Source organism: Moschus berezovskii, chromosome 13 (assembly GCF_049115385.1).
Source record: "Moschus berezovskii isolate FMDL1 chromosome 13, NW_MosBer_1.0, whole genome shotgun sequence".
NCBI lineage: Eukaryota > Metazoa > Chordata > Mammalia > Artiodactyla > Moschidae > Moschus > Moschus berezovskii.
This window is the reverse complement of record NC_142472.1, coordinates 91,713-118,302: the sequence shown is the minus strand read 5'-3', so window position 1 is coordinate 118,302 and position 26,590 is coordinate 91,713. Positions and strand designations below refer to the sequence as shown.

Here is a 26,590-nt window from a genome sequence, read left to right as displayed (position 1 = left end):
GCAATATGTGAACCGTGAACTTCCAGATGTTCAAGCAGGTTTTAGAAAAGGCAGAGGAACCATAGATCAAATTGCCAACATCCACTGGATCATGGAGAAAGCAAGAGAGTTCCAGAAAAACAGCTATTTCTGCTTTATTGACTATGCCAAAGCCTTTGACTGTGTGGATCACAATAAACTATGGAAAATTCTGAAAGAGATGGGAATACCAGACCACCTGACCTGCCTCTTGAGAAACCTATATGCAGGTTAGGAAGCAACAGTTAGAACTGGACATGGAACAACAGACTGGTTCCAAATAGGAAAAGGAGTACATCAAGGCTGTATAGTGTCACCCTGCTTATTTAACTTATATGCAGAGTACATCATGAGGAACGCTGGGCTGAAAGAAGCACAAGCTGGAATCAAGATTGCCGGGAGAAATATCAATAACCTCAGATATGCAGATGTACAATCTTTACCATAATTTGAGAACTTTTTAAAAAAATTTCAGCCAGAGACCCTATATCACTTAGCTGTTAGGCACCAACTCCTTCATATCCCAGTTACTCTTTGTAACGTTATCTGCAGGAACTTGGTTACTCTGCTCTTCAACATATAATGGTAGGAATACGAAACACATTGTTTTTTGTGTGAGGAAATGCATTCATGAGCATGTTGAGGATGATTACTTTTGGACCTCATATATTAACTGCTAAGAAATGCATGATTCATTTTTAATGCAGTATTGAGTTTATTTTTTTTAATAACTCGCAGATACTGCATAGGTCTCAGATTCTCCTCTAATGTCGTCTACTACTTTTGAATTGTGATTTTATGATGCATTTCCTCCATCCCACTACCACTTAGTGACGTCTCTGCGTGCATGCACGCTCAGTCGTGTCCTGCTCTTTTGCGACCCCATGGACTGTAGCCTGTCAGGCTTCCCTGTCCAGGGAATTTTCCAGGCAAGATTACTGGAGTGGGTTGCTGTTTCCTTCTCCAGGGGATCTTCCCCACCCAGGAATAGAGTCTCCTGTGTTGACAGGCAGTTTCTTTAAGCCACCTGAGAAGCCTAATGGCATCTCTGGACAAGCTTTAAGCTCACTTATTTGTTTTTTGAGGTTCAGAATCTGGAACATAAATCTGGTTTCTCCATCCTTATGTTATTGGTGGTAGTGAGGGGGCTGCTGTGTGAGCCGCTTACTGTGTGCCACCTCTGACCCTTACAGTGCCTGTGAGTTAGATGAGGGGGACTGGGGCGTGAGCAGCTGGAGCGTGGCCCAGGCTCACTTGGGAGCATCACAGCTGGGGCTGGAGCTTGCCGCTCTCCGGTTCCCGAAGGCCACGCTCCTAGCCCTGTGCTGCACTGCTGCCAGTTTTCTAGCACTTACTAAGGCTCGCTCCTGAGATGCGCTTGTCAGACCGTCTTCATGTTCACTGAATATGCGTGTGCCCTGTATGCTGTCTCTGTCACCGCCCTCTGGGAGGCAGAGCAAGGTGCGTATGAACGAAGCAGCAGCGACACATAACTGAGCTGCAAAGGTTTGTTGAAGTGAGGGAGCCTAGTGAAGACAGATGACAGAAGTTTTCCTTTGTCTCTGTGTTTCTATTAATGTATATTGTGTCTCACACTGAGATGGAGCGAATCCTTTTAGATGTTAAAAAGTCTTCGCCTTCGGACAGTATGTGATTTTTGATCAAAATTACCTTCAGTAGTATTGACTTAGTATGTGACTTATTTTTCCAACAGATAAAGAGTTCCATTTGTCTTTTACGAGGAAAAATCTATGATGCTCTAGACAACCGAACCCTCGCTACCTATAGCTATAAAGAAGCTTTGAAGCTTGACGTGTATTGCTTTGAAGCATTTGATCTATTAACGTCCCACCATATGTTGACAGCCCAAGAAGGTTTGGAAACCCAGGTGTTTTTATGTTTAGCACAATTAATATTGTTTGTATTTTTTTTTCTGAAATTTGTAGACTCAATAGCAGGCTATGTACAGGTTTTAAATAAACCTATTCACTTCCTTCATGTCTTCAAACATGAAGCGCATTGCAGAATACAATATTGTGAAGTGCTTCTTGCAGTCAGTCTCTTTATGACTTGAGGTTGTGTAAAAATTCAGGATCTGATTCAGTGATTCCCAACATGGCTACACTTTAAACCCTGAGGAGTTTGACAAATAATCAGTGTGCCGGTCCCAACTCCTGACCAGTCAAGTCAGAATCTGTGGTGGGACCCTGGCATCAGATGGTTTAAAGCCCCCAGATGGTTCTGAGGTGACGCACAGGCTGAGAGCCATTGACCGAGCATGTGGCCAGTGGTGCGAGGTGCCTGAACGAGGAAGCAGAGAAGGTGGAGGTGTATTAATGGGACTCAGACATATTTTGGCCTAATGAGTTCTCAGCCTGTGGTTTTGTCCCCTGGAGGATGTTTGGCAGTGTCTGGGGAGCGTCTGATTGTCTCAGCCTGGGGGCAGGTCAGACTGGGGTTGGAGGTTGCCTGTGGAATCTGGTGGGTAGAGGGCAGAGGACAGCCGGCACGGCGGCAGTTATCCCCGCAGAGTCCATCATGCTGAGGCTGGGGGTGGCCCTCGAGTCTGGGGATGGCTGGAGTTGCCTGAAGGTCTGTGCGCAGCCGTGTGCGGCCCTCATTGTCTGGGTCTTAGCTGTCTGCAGTGCATTTGCTTGTGCTGTTTTCTCTCTTGAGTTCTGTGTGCTTAGACCAAGAATTATAGAAGAGTAATTTTTGTTGCTGATTTTTTTTCACCATAATTACTGAGGACATCCTTTTTTTTGTTAATATTTTTTAGAAAAAGAACTTCTTGAATCACTACCTCTTAGCAAGCTCTGCACTGAAGAACAGGAATTGCTACGTTTTCTGTTTGAGAACAAGTTGAAAAAGGTAAGTTAAAATACCAAGTTAGTATTTACTTTATATAAGTATCGTATTTCTTTCTTTAAATTTGGCCTCTATTCTTTTATGGGTTAAGAATTTAAACATTAATTTTTATTAGTTTAGCACAGTTGCAGGAATACACATGCTGCCAAGTCACTTCAGTTGTGTCTGACTCTGTGAAACCCCATAGATGGCAGCCCACCAGGCTCCCCCATCCCTGGGGTTCTCCAGACAAGAACACTGGAGTGGGTTGCCACTTCCTTCTCTGAGGAATACGCATAGGTTATTTTAAATAAAATGATTCCTAACAAAGCTTTCAAAAATACATCTTTCTCCCAGGAACAACTCTTACTTTTAAAAAGATGGAACTGTCAGATAATGGGATGATGTTGTGTGAAAATGAGGGTTTTTTCTTATGTTTCCTGTACTTCCACTTTGTAAAATACTTCCCACCATGGAATTCTGTGATAAAAGTGAGAAGAGAATCAGACTTGTGAAAGGAGTATTGGTAACACTTGAAGTTGGAAGTTTGGAGAGTGTCACACCTGTTGTGTGTTAGACATTGAAACACTTGGGTCAGGTTGAGTGTGCTTCCCACTGAGGCATGTTTGTGTTCCTCTTTTTCAGTATAATAAGCCTAGTGAAACTGTCATCCCTGAGTCTGTAGATGGTTTGCAGGAGAATCTGGATGTGGTCGTGTCTTTAGCTGAAAGACATTATTATAACTGTGATTTTAAAATGTGCTACAAGCTGACTTCTGTGTAAGTACATCCACTTACTTTTGTGCGGGAACATAGAGCATAGCCCACTTTACATGAGCAGTGTGTGGGACATGCTTTCTGAATAATGTCAACTGATGGGTGAGCCTTTGCAGAGTACGGAGCGGGCTTTGGCTCAGAAGAGCAGCCCACAGACAGAGGCGTGCGCCCATCTGTTGCTTCGTGTCATTAACTCGGAAGTGTCCCTGTCCCTCCCCAGTGATAATTTGCAGGTTTGGGAATGCCATCCTGGCACGTGTTTTATAAAGTCCGTTCTTTGTTGCAGTGGAGACGAATAAAATCCCACAGGGACTGCGTGTCAGGCTCACTTGCCAAGCCTCCTCCCCCACCGCCAGTTCCTCTGTGTACACAGTTCATGTTTGTCTCTGGGGCTGCGTAAAACCCTTGAGTTCACAAAGAGTTTAATTGACAAGTAGGATTCAGTGAATATTTCATATTATTTTTGATCCTTCTAAATAATTAGACCACTTAAATTATATCTGTTAATTTAAGTGTTTATAGTGATGTTTATATTTATTGCTACTGAATAAATCAGGATTTTCACTTTCATTTATAATTTAATCATTGCCTTACCTAAGAAAGTCTGAGGGTAGTGGAGTTAAGAAACTAAACATGTATTATAACCCACAGTATTGTGTGTAATGTGGAAATGACTGTTGAAATAAACATAGCTAATTGTAATGAGTGCTGTTACATATTGTTTGTACCTGCATACATAATGTGCTACTTTAACTTTCAGAGTGATGGAAAAAGATCCTTTTCATGCAAATTGTTTACCTGTACATATAGGAACACTTGTAGAGCTGAATAAAGCAAATGGTAAGGCTCTTTTACAACTAAGAATTTTTATAACAAAAATAATCTGTAACTGGAAATTTTAATCTCTCGAGTCCTGGGTAATTGCAATTGCAGGTGACAGCTGGGGGAAGAAGCGCTTGCCAGACTGACCAGTGGTCTGTCTTGTCATTGCAGCAGGACACGCTTCCTTTATCCCTACTTTCTGCTTCCTTTTTTAAATGTAACTTGTGTTCCAAGATGTCATAACTTTAGAGTGTTGGGTGGCAGTTTGCCTTTTTCTTGTAAAATCCATAAGAAAGCTGATACAGCAAGAGTCACTAATTTTAGAAATTGTGAGGGAGCAGAGTTTTAATGTTTTCCTTATTTTAACATTGCAGAAACATTTGGAGTTTGTACTGTATTTGCCCTTAAATCTTTTAAACTGAATAATCAGCTCTGTCAAGAAGGGAAGCCAGGCACTCCAGTTCTAGGCTTGCTGCTCCAGGTACCATCCGTGGACCTGCAGCATCGCGTCTTCTGCAAGTTTGCTGGGGGTGCAGGCTCTCTAGCCGCCCTGGTCTTTGTGTCACTCAGGAGGAACTCACCTTGCTGATGCGACAAACTGGAGAGTTTGGTCAACCAGGCTGGTTGTGGGTGGTTGCAGTGGTCTGTAATAGGCCCCTGGAGTAAGAAAGGTGGGCTTTAAGACGGGCGTGGCCCTTGGAAGTAATCCAAGCACGCAGAGTGCTCTGGCGTGTGCTGCTCGTCCAGGCTCTAGTCCTCAGTGCTGCCCACCCACTTAGTGCCAGGTGTGGGGTGTAAGTGGCAGCCACAGTGACGGCTCGTGGAGCTTCTGTGTTGCATCAGATAAATGAATTTTGAGTCTAGGAAGAAAGAAAAGTATAAAATCACTGCTGCAAGAACACAGTGTATATGATTGTCAAGAGTTGTAACGGGGAAACTCATATCTTAAAATTCATTTGCTATGAATAATTTTATTCTTTTTTTTCTTTTTCTCTAATGTAGAACTTTTCTATCTTTCTCATAAATTGGTGGATTTATATCCTAGTAATCCTGTAAGTAAATATAAACTTTTTTTCCTTATAGTATGTTTTTCTTACCTAAACTTTAAGAAAATACTTAACTAGTGTTTAGACAGAGGCTAAATTTAAGTTGATACAGATGTTTTATTTTAAGTTGTTGGAGCAGAATCTTCTAATGGTTATGATAATTAGAAGCAGTGTTCACTTTTTCAAATCACAAAAGTATTTTTTTAGTATATAACTTAAAAATACTTTTTATGATTGTAGGGATAATATATGCATATTATTTAAAAATACTTAGCATACAGAAAAGTTAAATACCAAAAGTGAAAGTCATATATCTCTCATAAGCAGTGTTAATACCTGCTTGGTATTTCTCCTGTTGCATGTGTGATAACTTACTGAACTATGCACTGAGTGGATCGTTGTGTCTTCCAAACTGCCATGGATCAGAATGAAAACCTAGAAATTGAAAATGGAATCAGAAACTGTGTGCTTGAAGACAAGTCAGGAGGCAGGGTTTAAGTCTCTGAGAAGAATCTGCACCCCATAGTGTAAACCACTTTATAAAGTGGAGAAATCCGTGCAGGAGAAGTTAGCTAACGAGGTGGACTCCGTAGACCCAAGCTGGGGCCTCGAGCTTCAGATGCTGCAGGAACACGGTGGGAGGCGCCTGGAGCAGCAGCTGTCGAGAGTCTGGTCTCTTCACCCAGGACCCTCTGTACTCAACCCGTGCAGAGAAGGGCTGCTGTGAGCTGCGTGTGTGATGAGATGTCTGACTTGTTGCCGATCCCAGTGCGAGACTACGGGCCTGTGGTCACGGTGCATTTTAAACTTTTTAGGTGTCTTGGTTTGCAGTGGGATGCTATTATCTCATGGTTGGCCATAAAAACGAACATGCCAGAAGATATCTCAGGTATGACTTTACTGTCTTCCTCCCTCTGTAGTGAACCTACAGGAGTAATTTCTTTGTCATCTGCTTTAATACAGTAGCTTGTAGTACTTTAAAAGCAGTATGAAAGAAAGTGTTTTCTTCAGATTTTATTCAGTTGTATCCGTTGTGTTCCCTGCTCTTTGTAAGATGCTGTAGGGGGAAGGGGAGATAAAAGTAGTCAGTGGTATAGACCTTGTCTTCAAGGGGCTTATGATGTATTTAAATTTTTATTTATAAATGAGAGTAAATATGAATAGGGAATAATATGAAATCTTTTGGGATTTTGTTATTTACAGAGACAGTATTAACCTCTTACTATGAGGACTTTTTTAATAACTGTGAAATTAAATGAAACTCTTTGTGAGGTCAGGGTCACTAAATGTGACTGTAAAATAGAATTCCTGGGGACTTCCCTGGTGGTACAGTGGTTAAGACTCTGTTTCCACTACGATGGCACAGGTTCGATGCGTGGTGAAGCAACTAAGATCTCACATGCCAAGCCGTGCAGCCTAAATAAATAAATAAAATTTAAAAAGCTTAAAAAAACCCAGAAACTTGGCAAAGTGAACAGGTTTATGTCAGGATCTGCTGTGGTATTAGCTTGAGGAGCTCCATTTAGCCCAGTCCAGCTGCCTAACCAGTGTTATTCAATTACTCAAGTAAAGAAAAAGCTCCTGTAACACCTGTGACTTCCTCCATGCGAACAGAATAGAAAGTGGATCTTTGGTAAAGTTCATAAACTTTGGACCCAGCCTTGATTTCTAGACCCCATGCTGCCACTTACTAGATATGATTCCTTGGAAGAGTTCATTCCTCTGATCCTCCCTCTCCTGTGAAATGGGGAGTGATGTATCTGTATGCCAGGATTGTTAAGATGAGATGACAGGAGAGGATCCTGCACGAGGGGAAAACTTAAGGGCGAGCACGCTGACTGTTTGAGTGTTAAGCACTTTAGGAACACGTGCTTGTGTTTTTGGGAGCAGGATGATTCGTGTTACAGCAATTCTCTTGGGCTGTGCTGCTTTGATTTACTGCGCTTATTCAGTGATGAATTCTGTGTGAAACAGGGACCATCTGGGTAAAAGAAATCTTAGAAAATAAAATGCTAAGAAAGTGGGACTCTCCCCCTTTATATTTTTCATGTTTTGTGATATGCTGCCTTTATTCCTAATTGTGGGTCACCTAGTTGAAGACTGTGTAAGACTGTCTAGTCCTGTCCATCGAAGCAGCGTGAGTCTCCAAGTCATCTGCAGCGTGTCGCTTAATCTTTCCAGCCTCGATACACTTACCCTTAAAACATAAATATTTAAAACATAAATAACTCTGGAAGTTGTCAGGGTTGGATGGTGCATATGAGGCACGAAGCCTTCATTCAAAGGTTGCTGCTGCCCCTGGTTGGAGAAGGCAATGGCAAGCCACTCCAGTCCTCTTGCCTGGAGAATCCCAGGGACGGGGGAGCCTGGTGGGCTGCCGTCCATGCGGTCGCTACAAGTCTGACATGACTGAGCGACTTCACTTTCACTTTTCACTTTCACACATTGGAGAAGGAAATGGCAGGCCACTCCAGTGTTCTTGCCTGGAGAATCCCAGGGACGGGGGAGCCTGGTGGGCTGCCGTCTACGGGGTCGCACAGAGTCGGACACGACTGAGGTGACTTAGCAGCAGCAGCAGCCCCTGGTTATCTCCTCCACTTTGAAATGAAGCTCCTGGGTCAAGTAATGTTTGTAAAGTCTATGCAGAAAGCTGATGGGTTCCACTATATACCTAGGAAGTTGTGGACCTCTCCTAAAATTACTTAAAATTTTGTTTGTACTATTAAGCATTATTTTATTTCAAGTGAATTAACAGTGCTACATTAGTGTTTAATACATTGACGTAATTCTGATGTCCTTGAAATAGTCAACTTACATAAAATTAACCTAACAACTTTAAACATTATACACGTGAATGAAATTTCATCTTTTAGCAAAGCTACGACGCTGGAGAAGACCTATGGGCCGGCATGGATCGCATACGGGCATTCGTTCGCAGTCGAGAGTGAGCATGACCAGGCGATGGCCGCATACTTCACCGCAGCGCAGCTGATGAAAGGGTGCGCGGGACAGGCTGATGCAGCAAGTGGGATTTCGTTATCACCGTCTCGGCCACTGGGTTGCTAAAGAGTAGTGTGTCTCGTTAGTAGCTTATGCTTGTGAATTAGCTATGGGGGTGAGAGGGAAGAAAGCTGGTGTGACTTTGCTGAGTAGTTTATCCTGACCAGCATAGAGGGGAGCTTACACATCAGCTGAGGGAGCGGAGGAGGGCGGAAGCTGTTTCTCATGTGCTTATACAGGAGTGGCAGGGTCCACGAGCAGGGAGATTACTTTCATCCTGCTTCTGTGGCTTCACTCATGATTCAGATTCAGGACTGAGCCTGCCAGTGCTGTGAATTCATGGCAGTGTTAAATGTGTTGATGCTGACTGAGCCCTAACAGCACGTTGCTTTGCGGAGCAGAGTACTGCTGTTCTTCCTTTGGCTCTTTTCAGGTTTGCACTAGTTTCACTTTGCCCCGTTCTCTCGTGCGGGCTGCTTCTGCTGACCGCAGCCTTACCTCTGGTGGGGAGGTGGTGGCTGCTGACCTTGGCCAGTTACTCACCTCCTGAGAACTAGGAGCAACAGCAGCACTTAGGCCTGGGCTGACTGAGGAATAAAGAAGAAAATTCTAGCTGCAGACTGGGATCAGCTTCTGACACACAGAGGGCACTCGGTGAAAGTTAGCTGCCTTACCTTTTTGCTTGAATTGCATTTGCTGGGTTTGATTTACCGGCACTCAGTTCTGCATCTGTATTATTTAGGGTCCCAGCTTTTTTAAGTGTATTACATTTTCTGTGTATGACTTTGATATCTAAGTAGCTGTCCATGAAGCTATTATAAAAGACACAGCTCCCTAAGAATCCTAGTCTTTCAGGCTGCCATAACAGAGACCACAGACAGAGGTTTAAACAAAAGAAGTCAGGTTTCTCCTGTCTCGGAGGCTGGCTGGCCAGTTTGGTTCCTGGGGAGGGCTCTTGTCCTGGCCTTCGGGCGGCTGCCTTCTCACTGTGTCCTCATAGGGAGCTCGGTCTGCTGTCCCTTGTAGGGTACGAGCCCTGCTGTGTTGGGGCCCCACCTGTGCACCCTCATCTGACCTTTATTGTTTCCTCATCGGCCCTCTCTCTGAGTGTAGTCATGGGGGCCAGCATGGGGCCAAAGGTATGGGCTTGGGGGGAGACCTACACTCGGTCCACAAGTCCCTGGTCCTGACGTAGTACTGCTACAGTCCTGCAGGTTACGGTCGTTCAACCAGTTATTGACCCCCCAAATGGTCCTCGAACCCAGTCCATCGTGTTCACCGGGACCGCAAGATGCTTTTCAGCGCTTTGCTGAAGCTTGGCTCAGTGTCCGCACATACACCTAATCTGTCAGTCTGGTAAACCGCAGCAAATAATAATCACTTATGTGGGTTGTTTCTTCAGAACAAATGCTAGAGTCTGCTAGTTCTATTTTGCTCTTCTGGGTGCTCACAAACCCAGAATAGTTTTGACTGACTAACAAGTTACTTCTTAGTTACTGATCAGAAGTCAAAACCAGTAATTAATTATATGGTTAACACTTTTAATGTTTCCCAGTCGAGTACTTTTCTAATTAAATTTTCATATTACCTCATCAGGACAAGCGTTATTTTCCTCTCTGTTTTACTACCTCATCAGAATAGCTTTGTATTCCCTTAGCTTACTCTGCAGAGAAGGCAATGGCAAGCCACTCCAGTACTCTTGCCTGGAAAATCCCATGGATGGAGGAGCCTGGTGGGCTGCAGTCCATGGGGTTGCTAGGGGTCGGACATGACTGAGTGACTTCACTTTCACTTTTCACTTTCACACATTGGAGAAGGAAATGGCGACCCACTCCAGTGTTCTTGCCTGGGAGAATCCCAGGGACGGGGGAGCCTGGTGGGCTTCCGTCTATGGGGTCACACAGAGTCGGACACGACTGAAGTGACTTAGCAGCAGCAGCTTACTCTGAGTTTGGTTAATTGTTTGAAATTGCATACATCTGTTAAAATTTTCTTTATGACTTGAGCCATTGTTTATTAAGAGTGTGTTGTATAATGACCAGATATTTGTGAATTTCCAACATTTCCTTCAGTTATTTCTAGTTTACTTCCAATGTGATTGAAGATCATACTCTGTGATTTCAGTGTCTTAGGTGTCTTGAGGTTCTTTCCAGCCTAGCGCGTCTGTCCTAGAGGACACTCCATAGCAGTCCTCCCGTGTCTGAGCCCCACTCCTGCCTGCGTGCTGCTCCCTGCCTTGAGTCCCGCCAGGCCACAGTGCTGTTCACGGCTTCTGTCTGTTGCTCCTCCACCTTGTGAGTTCATTCATGATTGCAAGTGGCTGTGGGTTTCCCCTCGTCACAAGTAGAGTGTTCCCGTGAGGCCTTTTACAAGCTGAAGTTGTGGAAAGTTTCTTTCCCATAAAAGCAGATACCCTCTTCATATTTCTGTTGGTTAGCCAAAACAGGTGGGTCTTTCATGCCCATGAAGTGGCTTAAAGCATGTTTTCAAACGGCAGCTGATGTCCTTATTGAAGTCTCCCACTGTTGCTGTTGAATTGTCTTTTTCCCTCCAATTCTGGCAGTTTTTACTACTAGCTTTTGGGGTCTCTGTTGTTAGATTCTTGATGATTTAGCCTTTTATCTTTGTAAAGTCTTCAGCTGTTTCTAGTAACAGATGTTGTCTGAGTTTGTTTTATCTAGTGTAGCCACCCTGCTTATTTTGGTTGCTATCTGCGTGGTATATCTCCTTCAGTCTTTTCAGTTTCAACCTGAGTCTTTTGAGTCTAAAGTGTATCACTTGTAGACAACAAATAGTTGGAACATGATTTTATTATTGATTCTGCCAATTTCTTGCCTTTTGTTGGAGTTTTATCCATTTGTGTATAATATAATTGGTAAAAAGGTAGGATTTATGCTTGCCATTTTGCTTTGTTACATCTTTTTTTCTTTTATTTCTCATTACTGCTCTTTCTTTGGTTAGATACTTTGTAATTACCGCTTTAATTCCCTGTTTTTTTCATATAGTACATTTTTTGAGGTTTTAGTTGTTATCTTGGGGGGTTACAATTAACATCTTAAACAATCTACTTGGATTAATACTGACCTACTGACTAGAGTACTTTCCAACACTAACGGCCAGTTCTCTGATTCTCCAGACACCTGCGGAGTCCTACAAGTCAGTTCAGTTCTCACGCTGGTCCTGAGTCACTTGTCCTTCTGACTGACTGGCTATAAATCAGGGGTTCCCACAGCTCCTCCTCGGGTCTGATTATTTGCCCGAATGACTCACAGAATTCAGAAAAGTGTTTTGTTTATCATAAATGACACAACTCAGGGAGAACCAAATGGGAGAGCAGGGCAGTGCGGGGTCCGTGGGAGGAGCGCATGCCGCCTCCAGCTCTCCCAGGACCGTGCTGTGTCTGCCAGCTCGGAAGCGCTCAGAAACTCGCAGTCAGGAGTGTTTCCAGAGTTCAGCCTTCAGCCTCCCGACCAGGAAGTCTGTGCGTGGGGCTGAAAGTTCCAGTCCTCTCAGCACCTGGTCTTCTGGTGACCAGCCTTGCTCTGAGTCCCCATTAATGTAAATTGGGTGTACTCAGGAGGGGCTTGTTGTACGTGACAAAGGACACAAACTCCCCAGGCTTTTAGGAGGTCTGTGCCAGCAACCAGGGACAAAACCAAATGTGTTTCTTACTTTGTGACACCAACTTAATTTTAGTAGGTCAAGTTCAAGAAGAGCTGCAAACAGAAATGCATTTATACTGTCTTATCCTTACCTGTGTGGTCGCTTTGTCCAAATTGTTTTCCCTTTGTATTTGAGTTACTGTCTAAGTGTCTTTTTGATTCAACCTGAGGACTCCCATTAGTATTTCTGGTTAGGCAGATCTACAAACAACAGATTCTCTCAGTTATCTGTTGCTCTAATGATTTCAGTGTGTAATAAAGAAGCTGTGAGAAGGAGCGCAGGTATATAGTTATGTCCTTTGTTACATTGACATTTCTTTACTGTTTTAAGTTCTCTTCATCTGTTCCTGTGAGTTTGAGATACTGTCTGGTGTCACTTCCTTACTCCAGAACACAGTACCTCCTTACTTCAAGACTCTACTCCAAATGTCCTTATTCCAGGTGCTGTCTGGTGTCACTTTATTCCAGGATTCTGTACTTTCTTACTCCATGATACTGTCCGGTGTCACTTGCTTATTCCAGGACACTGTCAGGTGTCCTTCCTTACTCCAAGACAGCTTTTGCTCCCACCACTTCATTTGTGCTGTTAACGGTAAACTTTACATTTTTGTGTACGTTAGGCCTGTCAATCAAAAGGAGAAAGGTGAAATGTAATCACCTTTGTTGGCACTTTGTTTTTACGTGGATTTGAATTACTGTCTGGGGTCAGAGATTGCCCGTTGCTTCCTCCAGGTGTGTGTGTAGAGGCTCTTGTGACGCGTCTGTAGGCGGCATGGTTGTAACTGCAGTTGTGATTCTGGAGTAGAGCTTGGGCACCTCCAGCCGGGTGGTCAGTGCTCACTGACTTTGTCCGACTGTCTTTGGGGAACGGTCCTCGCACTGTGATCACTGAGAGCATGAAGAGACGAAACCCAGGGAAACGAGTCCCGCCTGGTCAGAGGTGGTGAGAGTGGGACGTGCCGCATCCCGGGCTCTTCAGCCTAGAGCTGCTGATAACCGATGCAGCGGGAGTCCGCTCGAGGGCGGGGCTGGCTCCATAGTGGGAGATGCGACCGACCACAGCCACGAGGGGTCTGTGTTGCTGAGTCAGTGGGAGGAAGACAGTCTTGGCCGGGGGCGTGGATGCGAACACCTGGGACCTGCCCTTCTGCTTTACAGGGGATTTGTTTCTGTCTTTTTACTGTAGAATAATGGAAAAAGGAGTGGCAGCTGGTTATTCTTAAAGCTTATTAGATAGTCATTAAATATTAGTGATGAAGTGTTAGAAAAAAAATAAGTGCTCTTTCTGGTATGTTAAAGTAATTTTGCAGACAGGGTTTGAAAATCTGAATTCCAGTTTTGAGTGTTGAATATGTGAACTTTCCCAATACTTCTAGGTGTCACCTGCCAATGCTTTATATTGGATTAGAATATGGATTGACCAATAACTCAAAATTGGCTGAAAGATTCTTTGGCCAAGCTCTGAGCATCGCACCAGAAGACCCTTTTGTTATGCACGAGGTTGGTGTGGTTGCATTTCAAAATGGAGAGTAAGTACTGAAAGACTCGAGCCCTTTTGTTCCTTTCTATAAACAGAGCAAAACCTTGATCACCAGAGTTTAACCTTTACTGGCCAGTGACTCTTGATAGATGTCTTATTTTAGAAGGAGGTGGACAGTTAAAAAGAAATAGCAGCCATTACCTTGGAAGACTTTAAACGTACTAAACCTGGGTTTGGTCCCCTTCACTGTGGCCTGGCACAAGCTCTTAGGTCCAGGCCTGGACACTACAGGGTGGCCTGGAGGCACTGCAGAATCCCTTGTCATCTTTTTGTTGACCAGGAATTGGATTCATACATTCGAGAAAGATTTCTCACAATTTTGAAGCAAAAATGTTTCCCTTTAAGTTACCAGTTAATCCAAACGTTAACCAGTGAGAGTGACCCAGTCTCTTGAGTTTCCTGGTCAGTGGCTGAGGCTTGCTGTTCCCTTGGATGTTTACAGAGCAGGCAGTTCAGTGCGATACTGAAAGAACGGCCTGTGATCCTTTGCGTTAAACTATGCGTACATTTTAAACCAGTAAATTAGTACCAGTGTAGTGTTCTTTGTGGCATTGGTGTGTAGTCTAAAAACTGGGTTATCTAGTCTTATGAGTTTGGAGCCTTTTAAAATAACGTATAGTAGTAATTTCATACAGTCAATTTAGTTGAGGTACGACGGTGCCAGACTGAAGCGTGTGTGAAGCAGGTGCTTTGAACAGCTGATGAACCTGCGAGCAGAGGGGTGTGGCTTTTCCACTGGGGGTGGTGGTTCGGTGTCGGCTGAGGTGCTTTCACAGTCTTTGCAGAACCTGATTACTCAGAATGATGAGAATGTGCTGTATCTCCCAAGTGTTGAGCTCTTGTGAAGGTGATGCCATAAAAGTAATCATTTGTCTCATTTGAATTTTAAAGAACTAATTACAGATGTTTACTTCATTTTATTATTAGAAGGAGATAATTCAAATATTTTTTAAATGTTTATACATGCCAATTTTGAATAAACTGCAACTTTTTTCCTCCCCTTTATTTTAGATGGAAAACAGCAGAAAAATGGTTTCTCGATGCTTTGGAAAAAATTAAAGCAATTGGGAATGAGGTATTCTATATAATATCTGTAAATACACACACACTCATAAGTATGTTTAGTATTGAATGAAGAAAATAATCTTTGTCTTGCCTAGTATGTATTTATCTATTATTTATCATAGCAAATGTTTGTTAGTGTTTAACTTATCATGGTACGTGGTGAAAAATGAGCGTGAGAGGGTGGTTGGCTGTTTGCTTCTTCGGAGGCTCTAGTTTTGATCTGTGGGTGTAATCAGAATGCATTTGGTGATTGTCCAGTAGGGAGAGTATGTGATGGTCCTGGAAGGGGTGGGTGCTGTTGAGTCTGACTTGTCCTTTCTTTCTGATGAATGGGTACCTGTAGCAACAGATGCCATTTCTGCAGGAACAGGGCCGGGTGTAATTAAAATTAGACCTGTTGTTGTTCTTCCTTACCGGGTATTTAAATCTGTAACCAGGCTCTGGTTCATGCAAGATGCTTGAATTTGTGCTTCCAGCTCTTGGATGTGTTGGACACCGATATTAAATATGGCAGCTTTGGGCCCTGTGCCCTTCTGTAGGTCAGAGGTTTGCATGTTGTTAGTTTTTGTATCCTGACTCTTTATTCACACCCATGTTGTCCTATTCTGTTCGGTCACCACTTCCCACGTCATTCTGTTCCGGCCCACGGGAACGCTTACCACAGCACACATCTTCCTTGGCTGTCAGTTTCTTTTTACTGGGGAGACAGAGGGAGCGCCCCTGGGCTCCCTTCCTGGTGACAGCGTACTTGTCCCTGTAGACATGGCTTTGCTTACTTTGGCCTCTTGTCACATGAACTTAAAAACACTGTACTCTGTGTGTCTGCACGTTTGTATATGAGCGGGTCGTCCACAGTTCAGTCTAGGGTGGTCTGGATGATGTTTGTGTTTCTGTTAACGCAGGGCTGCGCTTGTAACCTTGCCCATTTTCACAGGGTTGGATACCTCAGGATCTGGCCCCTCAGACTGGAGCAGCGCATCGGCATCACTTGGGATCTTGTTAGAAGCGCAGAACCTTGTGTCTGCCGAACCAGAATGTGCAGTGTTAGCAAGACTGCCAGGCGATTCTCATGCACAGAGAAGTTTGAGATGCACTGTTGCAAAGCACAGTTGAAACTGAAATTATAACTTTCATGATTTGAAGGCACTTTGGGTTCTTGCAGATATTTAAAGTAACTTAAATGCAAAAGCATAGTGCTGTTAAACTTCCCAAGTACCCATTAAAAAGTTACATGAGGAGGCAAAGATACTGTGTGACTTTGTTGCAGATGTCAGAGTAGCTGGGGGAAAGCAGTTGGCCTAAGAATCATAGAGGATTTGTTTCTTTCACGTGCCCTGTGCCGCCCAGACCTGGGCTCAGGGGAGTTAGAGGGTGTGGTCAGGTCTGCCGATTCCCTTGGTCCTGACTCTGGCTGCCTGTCAGCTGTGTCCTGAGCTCTGAGCCAGGTGTTGGTAAGCAACAGAGAACTGGCTTGATAGTGACTGCCCTCAGATCAGTGCAGATATAAATTGGCAGTGCACAGAAAGAGCTGTGATTGAGGAAATAAAGGAACCTACACAGACTTGTGGGTGGGTCAGGATGGCCTTCTGGGTTCAAGGAAATGCACTTCAGTCCTGAAGGGTGGATGGCTGGCGTAGGGAGCAGGGCATTTCAGGTATTGCAAAGGGAATGTGCAAAACTTCAGTATGGCTTGGGTTTTGAGCTCACAGAGAACATCAAGAAACAAGGCAGGAGGGTGAAATGTGAGTCTCCAGGGGCCTTGAAAGGACATGAGTTTGCACCTCGTTTTGAGATGGTGGTGGGACAGGAGCAGCTCTCATATGGGCGGCATGGTCAGACCAGACTTGTTAGGGGTGGGGTTGGGGCTCAGTGAGGAGTCTGATATGCAGGTGGTTCCTGGAGGGGTGGGTCGGGGATGACATGGACTTGTGTGAGGCACTCAGAGCAGTGATGTTATGGAGCTGGGATGACGGGAGAGAGGATGAGGTTAGCATGTGACTTGTTGGATTTGAAGTGCTTGTGAGATTTCTAAGTAGAACCATATACTAGGCAGATGGGGAGTTCTGGACTGTAAGTACAGACTTTGAACAGCTTCAGGCAGAGATGGGCTCTGACAAAACTCTGCTAATAAAATGAACCTCAGAATGTGTCCTCCAGTGGGAAAGATGGAGAAGCCACTGACCCTCCTCGCTCAGTGCTGTGGAAGCACCAGGGGAGACCCACAGACAGTGAAGTCCTGCCGTGCGGACGGGCAGGGCGGAGTCACTTGTGAGTCATGGTCTGATGTGCTTTGTTTTAGGTGACAGTTGACAAATGGGAACCTTTGTTGAACAACTTGGGCCATGTCTGCAGAAAACTTAAGTAAGTGTGAAGTAAAGCATTTTTCAGAAATATTCTTTATGACTAAAATTTTACTTAATCTTGTGTAGCTATTTCCATAATTTTTTTTTCTATTTCCATATTTTTGAGATCCTTTAGTTTTCTTGTACTTGGTTCTTCAGCTATAGCATGCAACAGAAGAAATGTTTTTATTACCTTTGTTAGTATAATTTTATTTTAGAAATACATTGAGAATAATAATTTCTGTTTTCTTGGATTAAAAATGTTTACTGTTCAAAATTACTTTAGAAGAATTAGGACAGTAGGAACTAATTAAAGCCATTTCTGTATCCTAACTCACCGTTTTCCTCTAGATACCAGTTTTACAGAGTGATAATTGGTATGGTTAATTAGATGACAATTGAAAAAGAGACTCTTTGATTAAATAAGTTTGGTAACCTTGAAGTTACTCAAAATTTAGCAGATTTTTCAGGATATCTTGCAGTCTTTACTATGCATGATGAACTGCAGCATTTCCCAAACATCATGCACGAAACATCTTTTCAGCAGGGTTTCTACAGAGCAAGTATTCTAGAAAATTTGGGGAAATGCTGCTCCAGGTGATTCCTGTGGATCTTAAAGCAAAACCATTTAGTTCCTTTAACCACCCCTGGCATGGGAGGCTTGCCTTCACCTAACAGAGGCCTTGCTGTGTGATGGGGTCAGGCCCAAGAGTCGAGGGTGGAATTCAACTGGTAGCCCTGCAGGACTGTCTGCACTTGGCTGGAAGACACACTGAAGTGGACCCACGGTGGATGTGAAGGCGTTGCCGTGCAGGCTGTGACTCTGCTATAGGAGGTGTTTCTGTGTGTGCCCCTCCGGAAACCCGCTGTTCGCACTGACTGCTTCTCTCCTCTGTTCTCCTCCTCATAGGAATTGCTATAGGAGGTGTTTCTGTGTGTGCCCCTCCGGAAACCCGCTGTTCCCACTGACTGCTTCTCTCCTCTGTCCTCCTCATAGGAAGTATGCTGAGGCCTTGGATTACCACCGGCAGGCCCTGGTGTTAATCCCTCAGAACGCGTCCACCTACTCCGCCATCGGCTATATTCACAGTCTGATGGGCAACTTTGAGAATGCTGTGGACTATTTCCACACCGTACGTCTTTCGTTTGTACCAAGAACTTTAAATCTGGTTGCGAGTTACCACTTATTTGAAACATCTTTTCTAGGCACTATTTTCTTACTTCAGAAAAGTGCAGTTTAAACTTTACGTTTTAAACTTCGTCGGCAGCCTTGCGTTTCACTCTGTTCTTTGTGGAGAAAAGTGTGTGAGTGTTGTGTAGCTCTCCGCACATTAGAGCAGATGTGAGCCTTCCTTGGGCATCTGTCAGCGCAACTGAGCTGCGTGCACAGCTAGGGAGCCCTTTGGGAACTCCAGTCTTTCTGTTTATGACTTAAAAGGAATTGCCTTAGGTCATGGGAATACATGAGCAGAACTGCTGCATTCGTCATTGGGACAGGCTGTCTCCGTAACCCACATGCAGTGTTTCATCAAATTTAAGCCACTGTTAATAATTAGAAAGCAAAATGATTATATCAAAAATTATGCTACCATTTAAACTTTAATTCTTTCCTGTCACTTTGGTTTTTTGGTTTGCTTAGAAAAAGTGCTCTTGTGGACATATTAGGGCATAGATTTTTATCAGGGATCACTCTGCTATCTACATAAAAAAGATATAAGTGAAATTGTTAGGATATTCAGTTCTTCACATTCAGAGTTTGGTTCTTCTAAGTCACTTTTGTACCAAGTGATCAATCTTCCTGTTTTCCCAAAATTGTGTCCACTTGCCAGTACACATACCTCACGCAGGTTTTTCCCAGCCAGCGGCACTGGCTCTGCCAGAAAGTGTTACCGGAACATTTTTGGATAATGCCACAACTCAGTGCCTCCTTTGGGCCTTCTTCAGGTGGTGTGTGGTCTAGTCTGTATCACTGATGTGGCCGCCAGGTCCACACTGCTGGCACAGGCGTGCTCACCACAGTAAGACCAGCTGACAGCAGTAATAAGAAGCCACCTATTGAAAGACTTCCAAGGTTCAGATGCTAGAATTTGAAAAAACGTGGGTCTTCAAATTGATGAAATAACTGTATTTGGAGAAAGAGATAAAATACAAGAAAATATAATATTTCAAAGTTAAACTAGTGAATGATAGATTTGTAACTGATTTGCAATGGTTGGTTAGAGATTTCAGGGGAGATGAAGTCCTGAAGTACCACTGAGATGACCAGATACTTGCTGAGCAGGCAGGAGTGTGGACTAGGCAAGTTTTCTTGTTTTTGTGACATTTCAAATGTCTGTATTTGAGTGTTACATAATTTATTTCTTTTCTATGTTTTAATTAACACAGAAGGTTTTGCGGGCTTTTTAAAAATCCTTCTGGATGGCAGCATTTCAAACATACAAGATATAATAGTGTAATGACACTCTACATAGCCATCACCCGGTTTCAGCAGTCATCAGATGATAACCACTCATGTTGTCTGTATCCCCACCAACAACCTCCCTTCACTGCTATCCTGAGTTCCCTGGAATATTTAGAAATGCGATCTATGGCAGTGCTTTAAGCCAGTCAGAAAGATTTTCTTGTAATAACCAGGCTGAATCTTTTCTGCAGGCCCTTGGTCTTAGGCGAGATGATACATTTTCTGTTACAATGCTTGGTCATTGCATTGAAATGTACATTGGTGATTCTGAAGCTTATATTGGTAAGATTATAATTTTTATTATTGATGTTGTATTCCATATTTTAGATCATTGTATATCTCTGTTTAGGTTTCTCAGATTCTCATATAAAGTTCTAAGTTTATTTGTCTGATAATTCTTGCTATGGTAATATCAAGAAGCTCCCTTTATTTCAATGGAATAGCATGTGGGAATTAATGATTCATGGCTTCCCTAGTGGCTCAGAGGGTAAAGCGTCTGCCTGCAATGCGGGAGACCTGGGTTTGATCCCTGGGTTGGGAAGATCCCCAGTCCAGGAGAAGGAAATGGCACCCCACTGCAGTATTCTTGCCTGGAAAATCCCATGGATGGAGGAGTCTGGTGGGCTGCAGTCCATGGGGTTGCCAAGAGTTGGACACGACTGAGCGACTTCACTTTCTACGTATCCATTCACTTTAAAGTCGAGTACTTGCTGTATGCAAAATACCATTTTAGAATATGTGTGATATACAGGAATCAATCTATTTGCATAACTGAAAAAAATCTTGAGAGATTTTTCTAATAAGTAAATGCTTAATTATTTTACAATGCAGAGTATAGCATGTTAATCTTGGCACTTCAGTGGACTGTTAAATTGGCTTATGTTCACATTTCAACGCTACGTAATTTTAAAAATTTTAATAAATGATTAGCACATCATAAGGTAGGTTGGCATGGAGTTGTTGGAAAAGACCCTGATGCTGGGAAAAATTGAGGGCAAGAGGAGAAGGGGGTGACAGAGGATGAGCTACTTGGATGGCATCACTGACTCAGTGGACATGAGCTTGAGGAAACTCAGGGAAATAGTGATGGACAGAGAAGCCTGGTGTGCTTCAGTTCCTGGGTCCCAAAGAGCTGGACGTGACTTAATGAGTGAACAACAGCAGGGACTGCAGAGGTAAGTTGGTGCGGAGCTGAGCTCACTCGGGAACGTCGTACAGGAGAGAGTGTTGCCGTGAGGCTCCATCCTGAGGTCTTGGGGCAGGCAGAGACTTCTCTAACGGGATGTAAAAGCCTAAGAAGAAAAAGTGTTACGTTAGGCTTCAGTAACATTGAAAACTTGAGAGCAGACAGGCACATTAGAGACCAAGAGAAGTCCCTTACCGTGCGCAGCCCCTCACGGGGCTCGTCTCGAGCACAGACAGTCCTCCCTATAACCTCCTCGAGGGGCTCGTCAAGGACACAGACATCCTACACATAACCCTGCAGTAAGAGACAGGGTCATCAAAAATGGGCCAAATCCCCGAACAGGAGTTTCACCAAAGAGGATATTCAGAGAGTTACAAGCAAATGAAGGTGCTCAGTATCATTACTTGTCAGGAAAGTGAATGAAAGCCGAGATGAGGTGTCACTGCAAACCTGCCAGAATGGCTAAAAGAAACAAATACTGACAGTGCCTGGGGTTGGCGATGGCGCAGAGCAGCTGGAACTCTCACATGTTGTTACTGCTGGATTATAAATAGGTCAGACTCTCTGGAAAACTGTTTAACAACACACCTGCTGGAAGTTAGACAGGCCTGTTGTTGCCCACTGCGCTGCTCTGGCCCTCAGAGACATGCCATTTCCCACAGCCCTGCAGGTCGGTTGGTGACTTGTGTGCTGGGCTTTCACTTGGCAGGGCTGGTGGTCTAAGATGGTATCATGCACAGGGGAACCTCACTGACAGAGCTGGGCCCCTCCATGGGTCTTTACCCCAGGCTTCTTTATAGCATGGTGGTCTCAGGGCCTGAGGGAGAAGAACTAAAGTTTCAGGGCCCCCTTAAGGCTATGGTTTGCACACAATCATTTCCATCACATTCTTTTCATCACAATGAGTCATGGGTTCAATCCCTGATCCAGGAAGGTCCCACATGCCATGGAGCCCCTAAGCCTGTTTGCAACGACTCAGCTGGTGCTCTAGTGCTCAGGAGCCGCAACTCCTGAAGCCTGCGCTCCCAGAGCCCACGGTCCGCCACAGGAGAAGCCGCTGCAGTGAGGCACGGCCTCCACAACTGGAGAAGAGCCTGTAAGCAGTGAGGACCCAGCAGAGCCCAAAATAAATGTATGAATGAGAACTTAAAATGTGTCTGGAGACCCAGTACTAAGACGGACGTTTGCCTGCCCTCATAGAGGTCTTACAAAGGAGATTTCTAAGGTTGTTCCTTACATACTATTTTATTGAACATAAAATGTTACATTACATTCGGGTGTACAGCATGATTTAATATCTGCATTGTAAAATCACCACCACAGTAGGTCTATGTCACAACACAGAAAAATTTTTTTCTTGAAGTGAGAACTTAGAAGGTTGTACTCTCAGCAACTTTTGAATATGTAAAACGGTATTATTAACTGTAGTTGCCATGCTGTACTGTTTTTAGCAGACTTGCATGTTATCTGTCGAGACATGTATTACTGAAAACTATTAGTTTGAAGTCTGTAAAACTGTCATCTTGCTCACGTCAGGACAGTTGAACCTGTGCTAAGTTGTGTCCGACTCTTTGTGACCCCATGGAGCAACCTGCCGGGCTTCTCAGTCCCTGGGGTTTTGCAGGCAGAAGTCCCGGGTGGGTTGCCGTTTCCTCCTCCAGGGGATCCTCCCCAGCCAGGGATCGAGCCACTGTTTCTTAGTTCCCCTGCATTGCAGGCAGGTTCTTTACCAGTAGTGCTGCCTGGGAAGCCCTCATAGAGCTGGGCCTCTCCGTGGCCCATCCATTATTCTTACAGTATTGATTTGTGGAAAATCAGTGTGTTTCCCTGTGCCTGAGACTTGGCGACTGTACTCGGGCCAAGTGCCAGCCAGGAGTTCTCCGTCTGCAGCTGCTGAGGAGGTCCTGCTCACAGGCTCCTGTTGGTGCTGACTCCCTTTGGGGTAGGAGGCGGCTGCTGAAGCCCTGGAGCTGAGCCTGCCTGTGCTTCTGGGAGCCTTCCCCATAGACTCCCTTCGTCATACAGATCCACGGGGGAGAGAGGCATGGGAACACCTTCCGTAGCTGTGCGTGTGCTCTTACAAGGACGCTTGGCCCAAATGACAGAGCAGTGTTACATGTTGCTGGAAATGACAAACGGGGTTTTCTGTTTAGTTCTTACTGTGGTGTGTCTGTCTTTTTAGGAGCAGACATCAAAGACAAACTAAAATGTTACGATTTTGATGTGCATACAATGAAGACATTAAAAAACATTATCTCACCTCCGTGGGATTTCAGGGAATTTGAAGTAGAAAAACAGGCTGTGGAAGAATCAGGGCTTGCACCGCTGGATACCTCAAGGAAAACCCCAGATTCCAGACCCTCCTTGGAAGAGGCCTTTGAAATTGAAATGAATGAGAGTGACATGATGTTAGAGACGTCCATGTCGGACCACAGTACATGATTCCAGACTAGTCCCAGCTCCCCTGTGTCGTAGAGTAAGTCTGTTTCCTCTCGTCCTTGTCTTAAACATTTCCAATTTCTCAACATGCATCCGGACCCCACCTCTGCATTTAGGAATGGATACCTGCCTTAAGAGATTGGATTGCACACTTTTGCAACAGATGTTTTCTGAATCTACAAAATAGTAATGCAAAGTGAAATAAAGAAGGTAAACCATCTCTTACGTCTTTTCTTCAATAGACTTTATTTGCGGCTAATTTTGAACTTACAGAAAATCTACAGAGGTAGTACCAAGAGCTTCCATATACCCTCACCCAGTTCCCATATTGTTAACATGTCATGTGACTGTGAGACTTTCATCAAAACGTAGAAATCCACCTTTTTTTCCCAGTAATCAAACTCCAGGCGTTTTGGATTTCACCAGTTTTCCTGTGAATGGCCTCTTTCCACACCTGCATTTGGGAGGCCTAGACTGTCACGTCTCCTAGGCTCCTTGGCTGTGACGATGACTCAGGCCTTGTTTTTCATGATCTGGACAGTTTTGAAGAGGACTCGTCAGATATTTTGTAGAATTTCCTTCGGTTTGGGTTTGAGTATTTCTCTCGATTGGACTGGAGCATTGGGTTTGAGGTGTGAGTTGCCTTTCGTATCACGTGTGTCAGGGGTGTGTGTTGTCATGACTTACAGGAGGTGTCGGCCTGATCACTGGTGGCACTGGAGTCTGCCCGGTCTCCCCTCTGAGAAGTCATCGTCGTTCTCTTTCCACACTTTAGAAACAAATCGTTAAGTACAGTCTACCCTCCGATGGAGACAGGGTTTAAGTTAAGCTCCATCCCTTGAGGTGGATGGTGATTTCATCTGTTTTCTTCTGTTTATTCATTTTGTTTATTGATCCCATTTATTTATCAGCACTGACTCGTGTAAATGTGTTTTCTATTTTTGATTATAATTCTATACTAATGTTACTTACTTGTGGCTTCAGTTATTTCAGCTTTGGCCATTGGAACTCTTTCAGCTTGGCTCTTATGTCCTTGCCATATACCCCAATCCGTTTGTTTTTTTCTTCTGGATTTTCCTTTGTTTTGGTAAAATATATGTAACATGAACTATGAACTTCAGTTAACACTGATGCATCACTCTTGGTAACAACTATATCACATTAATGCAAGATAGGGATCTGGGTTAATGTGTGCATATGGGCATAGGTAGTGCTTTTCTTCAAGTGTGTAATTAGTGGCATTTACTTCCAGCTTTTTCCATCCTCTGTAAACAGAAACTGTGACCACTGAGCAGTAACTCCTTATTTGTCTCTCCCTCAGCCGCTGGGCTCCCCAGGTGGCACAGTGGTAGAGAATCTCCCTGTCAGTGCAGGAGATGCGAGAAACGTGGGTTTGATCCCTGCTTTGGGAAGATCCCCTGGAGGAGGAAATGGCAACCCACTCCAGTATTCTTGCCTGGAATATTCCGTGGACTGAGGAGCCTGGGGTCGCAGAGTCAGACGCCACTGAGAGACTCCGCGCTGAACATCACCTGGTAACCTCTACCCTAATTTCTGTCTCTGGATTTGCCTATTCTGGATAATTTCATGTAACTGGAATCATAGAATATTTGTCCTTTTGTGTCTTTTTTTTAATCTAGCATAATATTTTCAGGGATTATCCATGCTGTAGGTTTTATCAGAACTTTGTTCCTTTTTACGGCCGAACAACAGTCCATTGTGTGTATATCTACCACGTTCATCTGTTGACGGATACTTGGCTTGTTTTCATCTTGTGCCTGTTGTGAATAATGTTGCTGTGAACATGGCTGTGTGTCTGGGCCCCTGTTTTCAGTCCTTTGGGTATATGCCTAGGCGTGGAATTGCTGGGTCATGTGATGAAACTGTTGTTGAGAGACAGCAGACTTCACAGTGCCTGTACCATTTTACATTACCACCACCACTGCACAAGGGTTCCAATTTCTCTGCATCCTCACCAATGCTTTTTTACTGTTGCTTTTTTACTCTAGCTCCCATAGTAGGTGGAAGTGATATTTCATCTTGGTTGATTTGCCTTTCCCTAATGACTCCGGGAGTTGGTGATGGACAGGGAGGCCTGGCGTGCTGTGGTTCATGGGGTCGCAGAGAGTCGGACACGACTAAGCGACTGAACTGAACTGAATGACCAGTCATGTTGATCAGGTACCCTGTGCTTATTGGCCATTTGTATATCTTCTTTGGAGAGATACTCACTTTAAAATAGGTTAGAGTCAGGGTTGAATTGATGGTAAAGGTAAGGAATTCTTTCTGGGCTCTGAATTCTATTCCATTGGTCCATATGCGTGTCCTTATGCTAGTACTACTGTTTCGTTAGCTATTGCTTTGTAGTAAGCTTTGAAATTGGGAAGTTTGAGTCCTACAACTTTGTTCTTTTTCAGGGTTGTTTTGTCTTTTATAGTCCCTTGAATTTCCATATTAATTTTAGATTTTTTTTTTCATTTCCGGAAAAAAAGCCATTGGGAATTTGATATGGATTTAACTGAGTATTATATCTAACCCATAAACACAGGATGAGCTTTCATTTATTTGTCTTTAATGTCTTTTAAGAATGTATTCCAGTTTTCGTTGTCTTTCACCTCCTTGGATAAATTTATTCCTAATTATTCTATTCTTTATAATACTATTGTGAATGGAATTGTTTTCTTAGTTTCCTTTTTGGATTGTATCATTCCTAGTGTGTAGAAATAACTGTTTTGTTGACTTAGTATCCTGAATTTGTTTCTTAGCTTTAATAATTTGTGTATGTGTTTATTTGTTTTTTAGAATTTTCTACACAATAGGATCGTGTTGTCTGCATATAGAAATAGTTTTACTTTTTCCTTCCCAATTTGGATACATTTTCTTTGCCTTGCATAACTGCTTTGGTTAGAATTCCAGTATTTTATTGAATAGAAGTGGCAGAAGTAGGCATTCTTGGTCTTAAGAGAAGCTTTTAGTCTTCCATAGTGTTGGAGAGGTTCTCTTCTATTTCCTAGTTTATTGGGTGTTTTGTTTAATCAGGAAAAGGTGCTGATTTGGTCAGATGCTTTTTTTGAGGGGGTGGGGAATCAGTTGAGATGTTCAGTTTTGATGAGTTCTAGGATTTTGGAGCTGTTCAAGGAAAACACATGACTATAAATGGCAGTTGCATGCTTTATTGGGGGTAGTTTTATTTGAGCCCTGTTCTGACAGGTTGCAAGAATGCGCTGCCCCTTCCTGAGACAGCAGCATGGGCCACCACCCAGAAGGGGAGGAGGGCGATGGAACTCCTGGGGGGAGAGGGAGGTTCCTTCCAGGGAGGTGGCAGCATGCTGGAATCTCTGGGTTCAAAGTGCAGGAGGCCTGGGGGTCTTCATGGCCCCAGGTTT

The 26,590-nt window shown here is 43.8% G+C and overlaps 1 protein-coding gene across 2 annotated transcripts in view; it reads left to right on the top strand.

Moving 5' to 3' along the window:
• The window catches only part of CDC16 (cell division cycle 16), a 28,052-nt gene extending 4,628 nt beyond the window's left edge, over window positions 1-23,424 (top strand). For both annotated transcript variants that reach the window (XM_055426770.2, XM_055426769.2), the window contains exons 6-18: window positions 1,733-1,892; window positions 2,798-2,889; window positions 3,511-3,644; window positions 4,402-4,481; window positions 5,466-5,515; window positions 6,325-6,398; window positions 8,383-8,508; window positions 13,548-13,700; window positions 14,723-14,786; window positions 17,076-17,137; window positions 18,116-18,251; window positions 19,771-19,861; window positions 22,948-23,424. In XM_055426770.2, coding sequence (XP_055282745.2) covers window positions 1,733-1,892; window positions 2,798-2,889; window positions 3,511-3,644; window positions 4,402-4,481; window positions 5,466-5,515; window positions 6,325-6,398; window positions 8,383-8,508; window positions 13,548-13,700; window positions 14,723-14,786; window positions 17,076-17,137; window positions 18,116-18,251; window positions 19,771-19,861; window positions 22,948-23,207 — 1,482 coding nt within the window. In that variant the 3' untranslated portion in view covers window positions 23,208-23,424. The remainder of the gene's footprint in view (window positions 1-1,732; window positions 1,893-2,797; window positions 2,890-3,510; window positions 3,645-4,401; window positions 4,482-5,465; window positions 5,516-6,324; window positions 6,399-8,382; window positions 8,509-13,547; window positions 13,701-14,722; window positions 14,787-17,075; window positions 17,138-18,115; window positions 18,252-19,770; window positions 19,862-22,947) is intronic.
• Window positions 23,425-26,590: the final 3,166 nt, after the last annotated feature.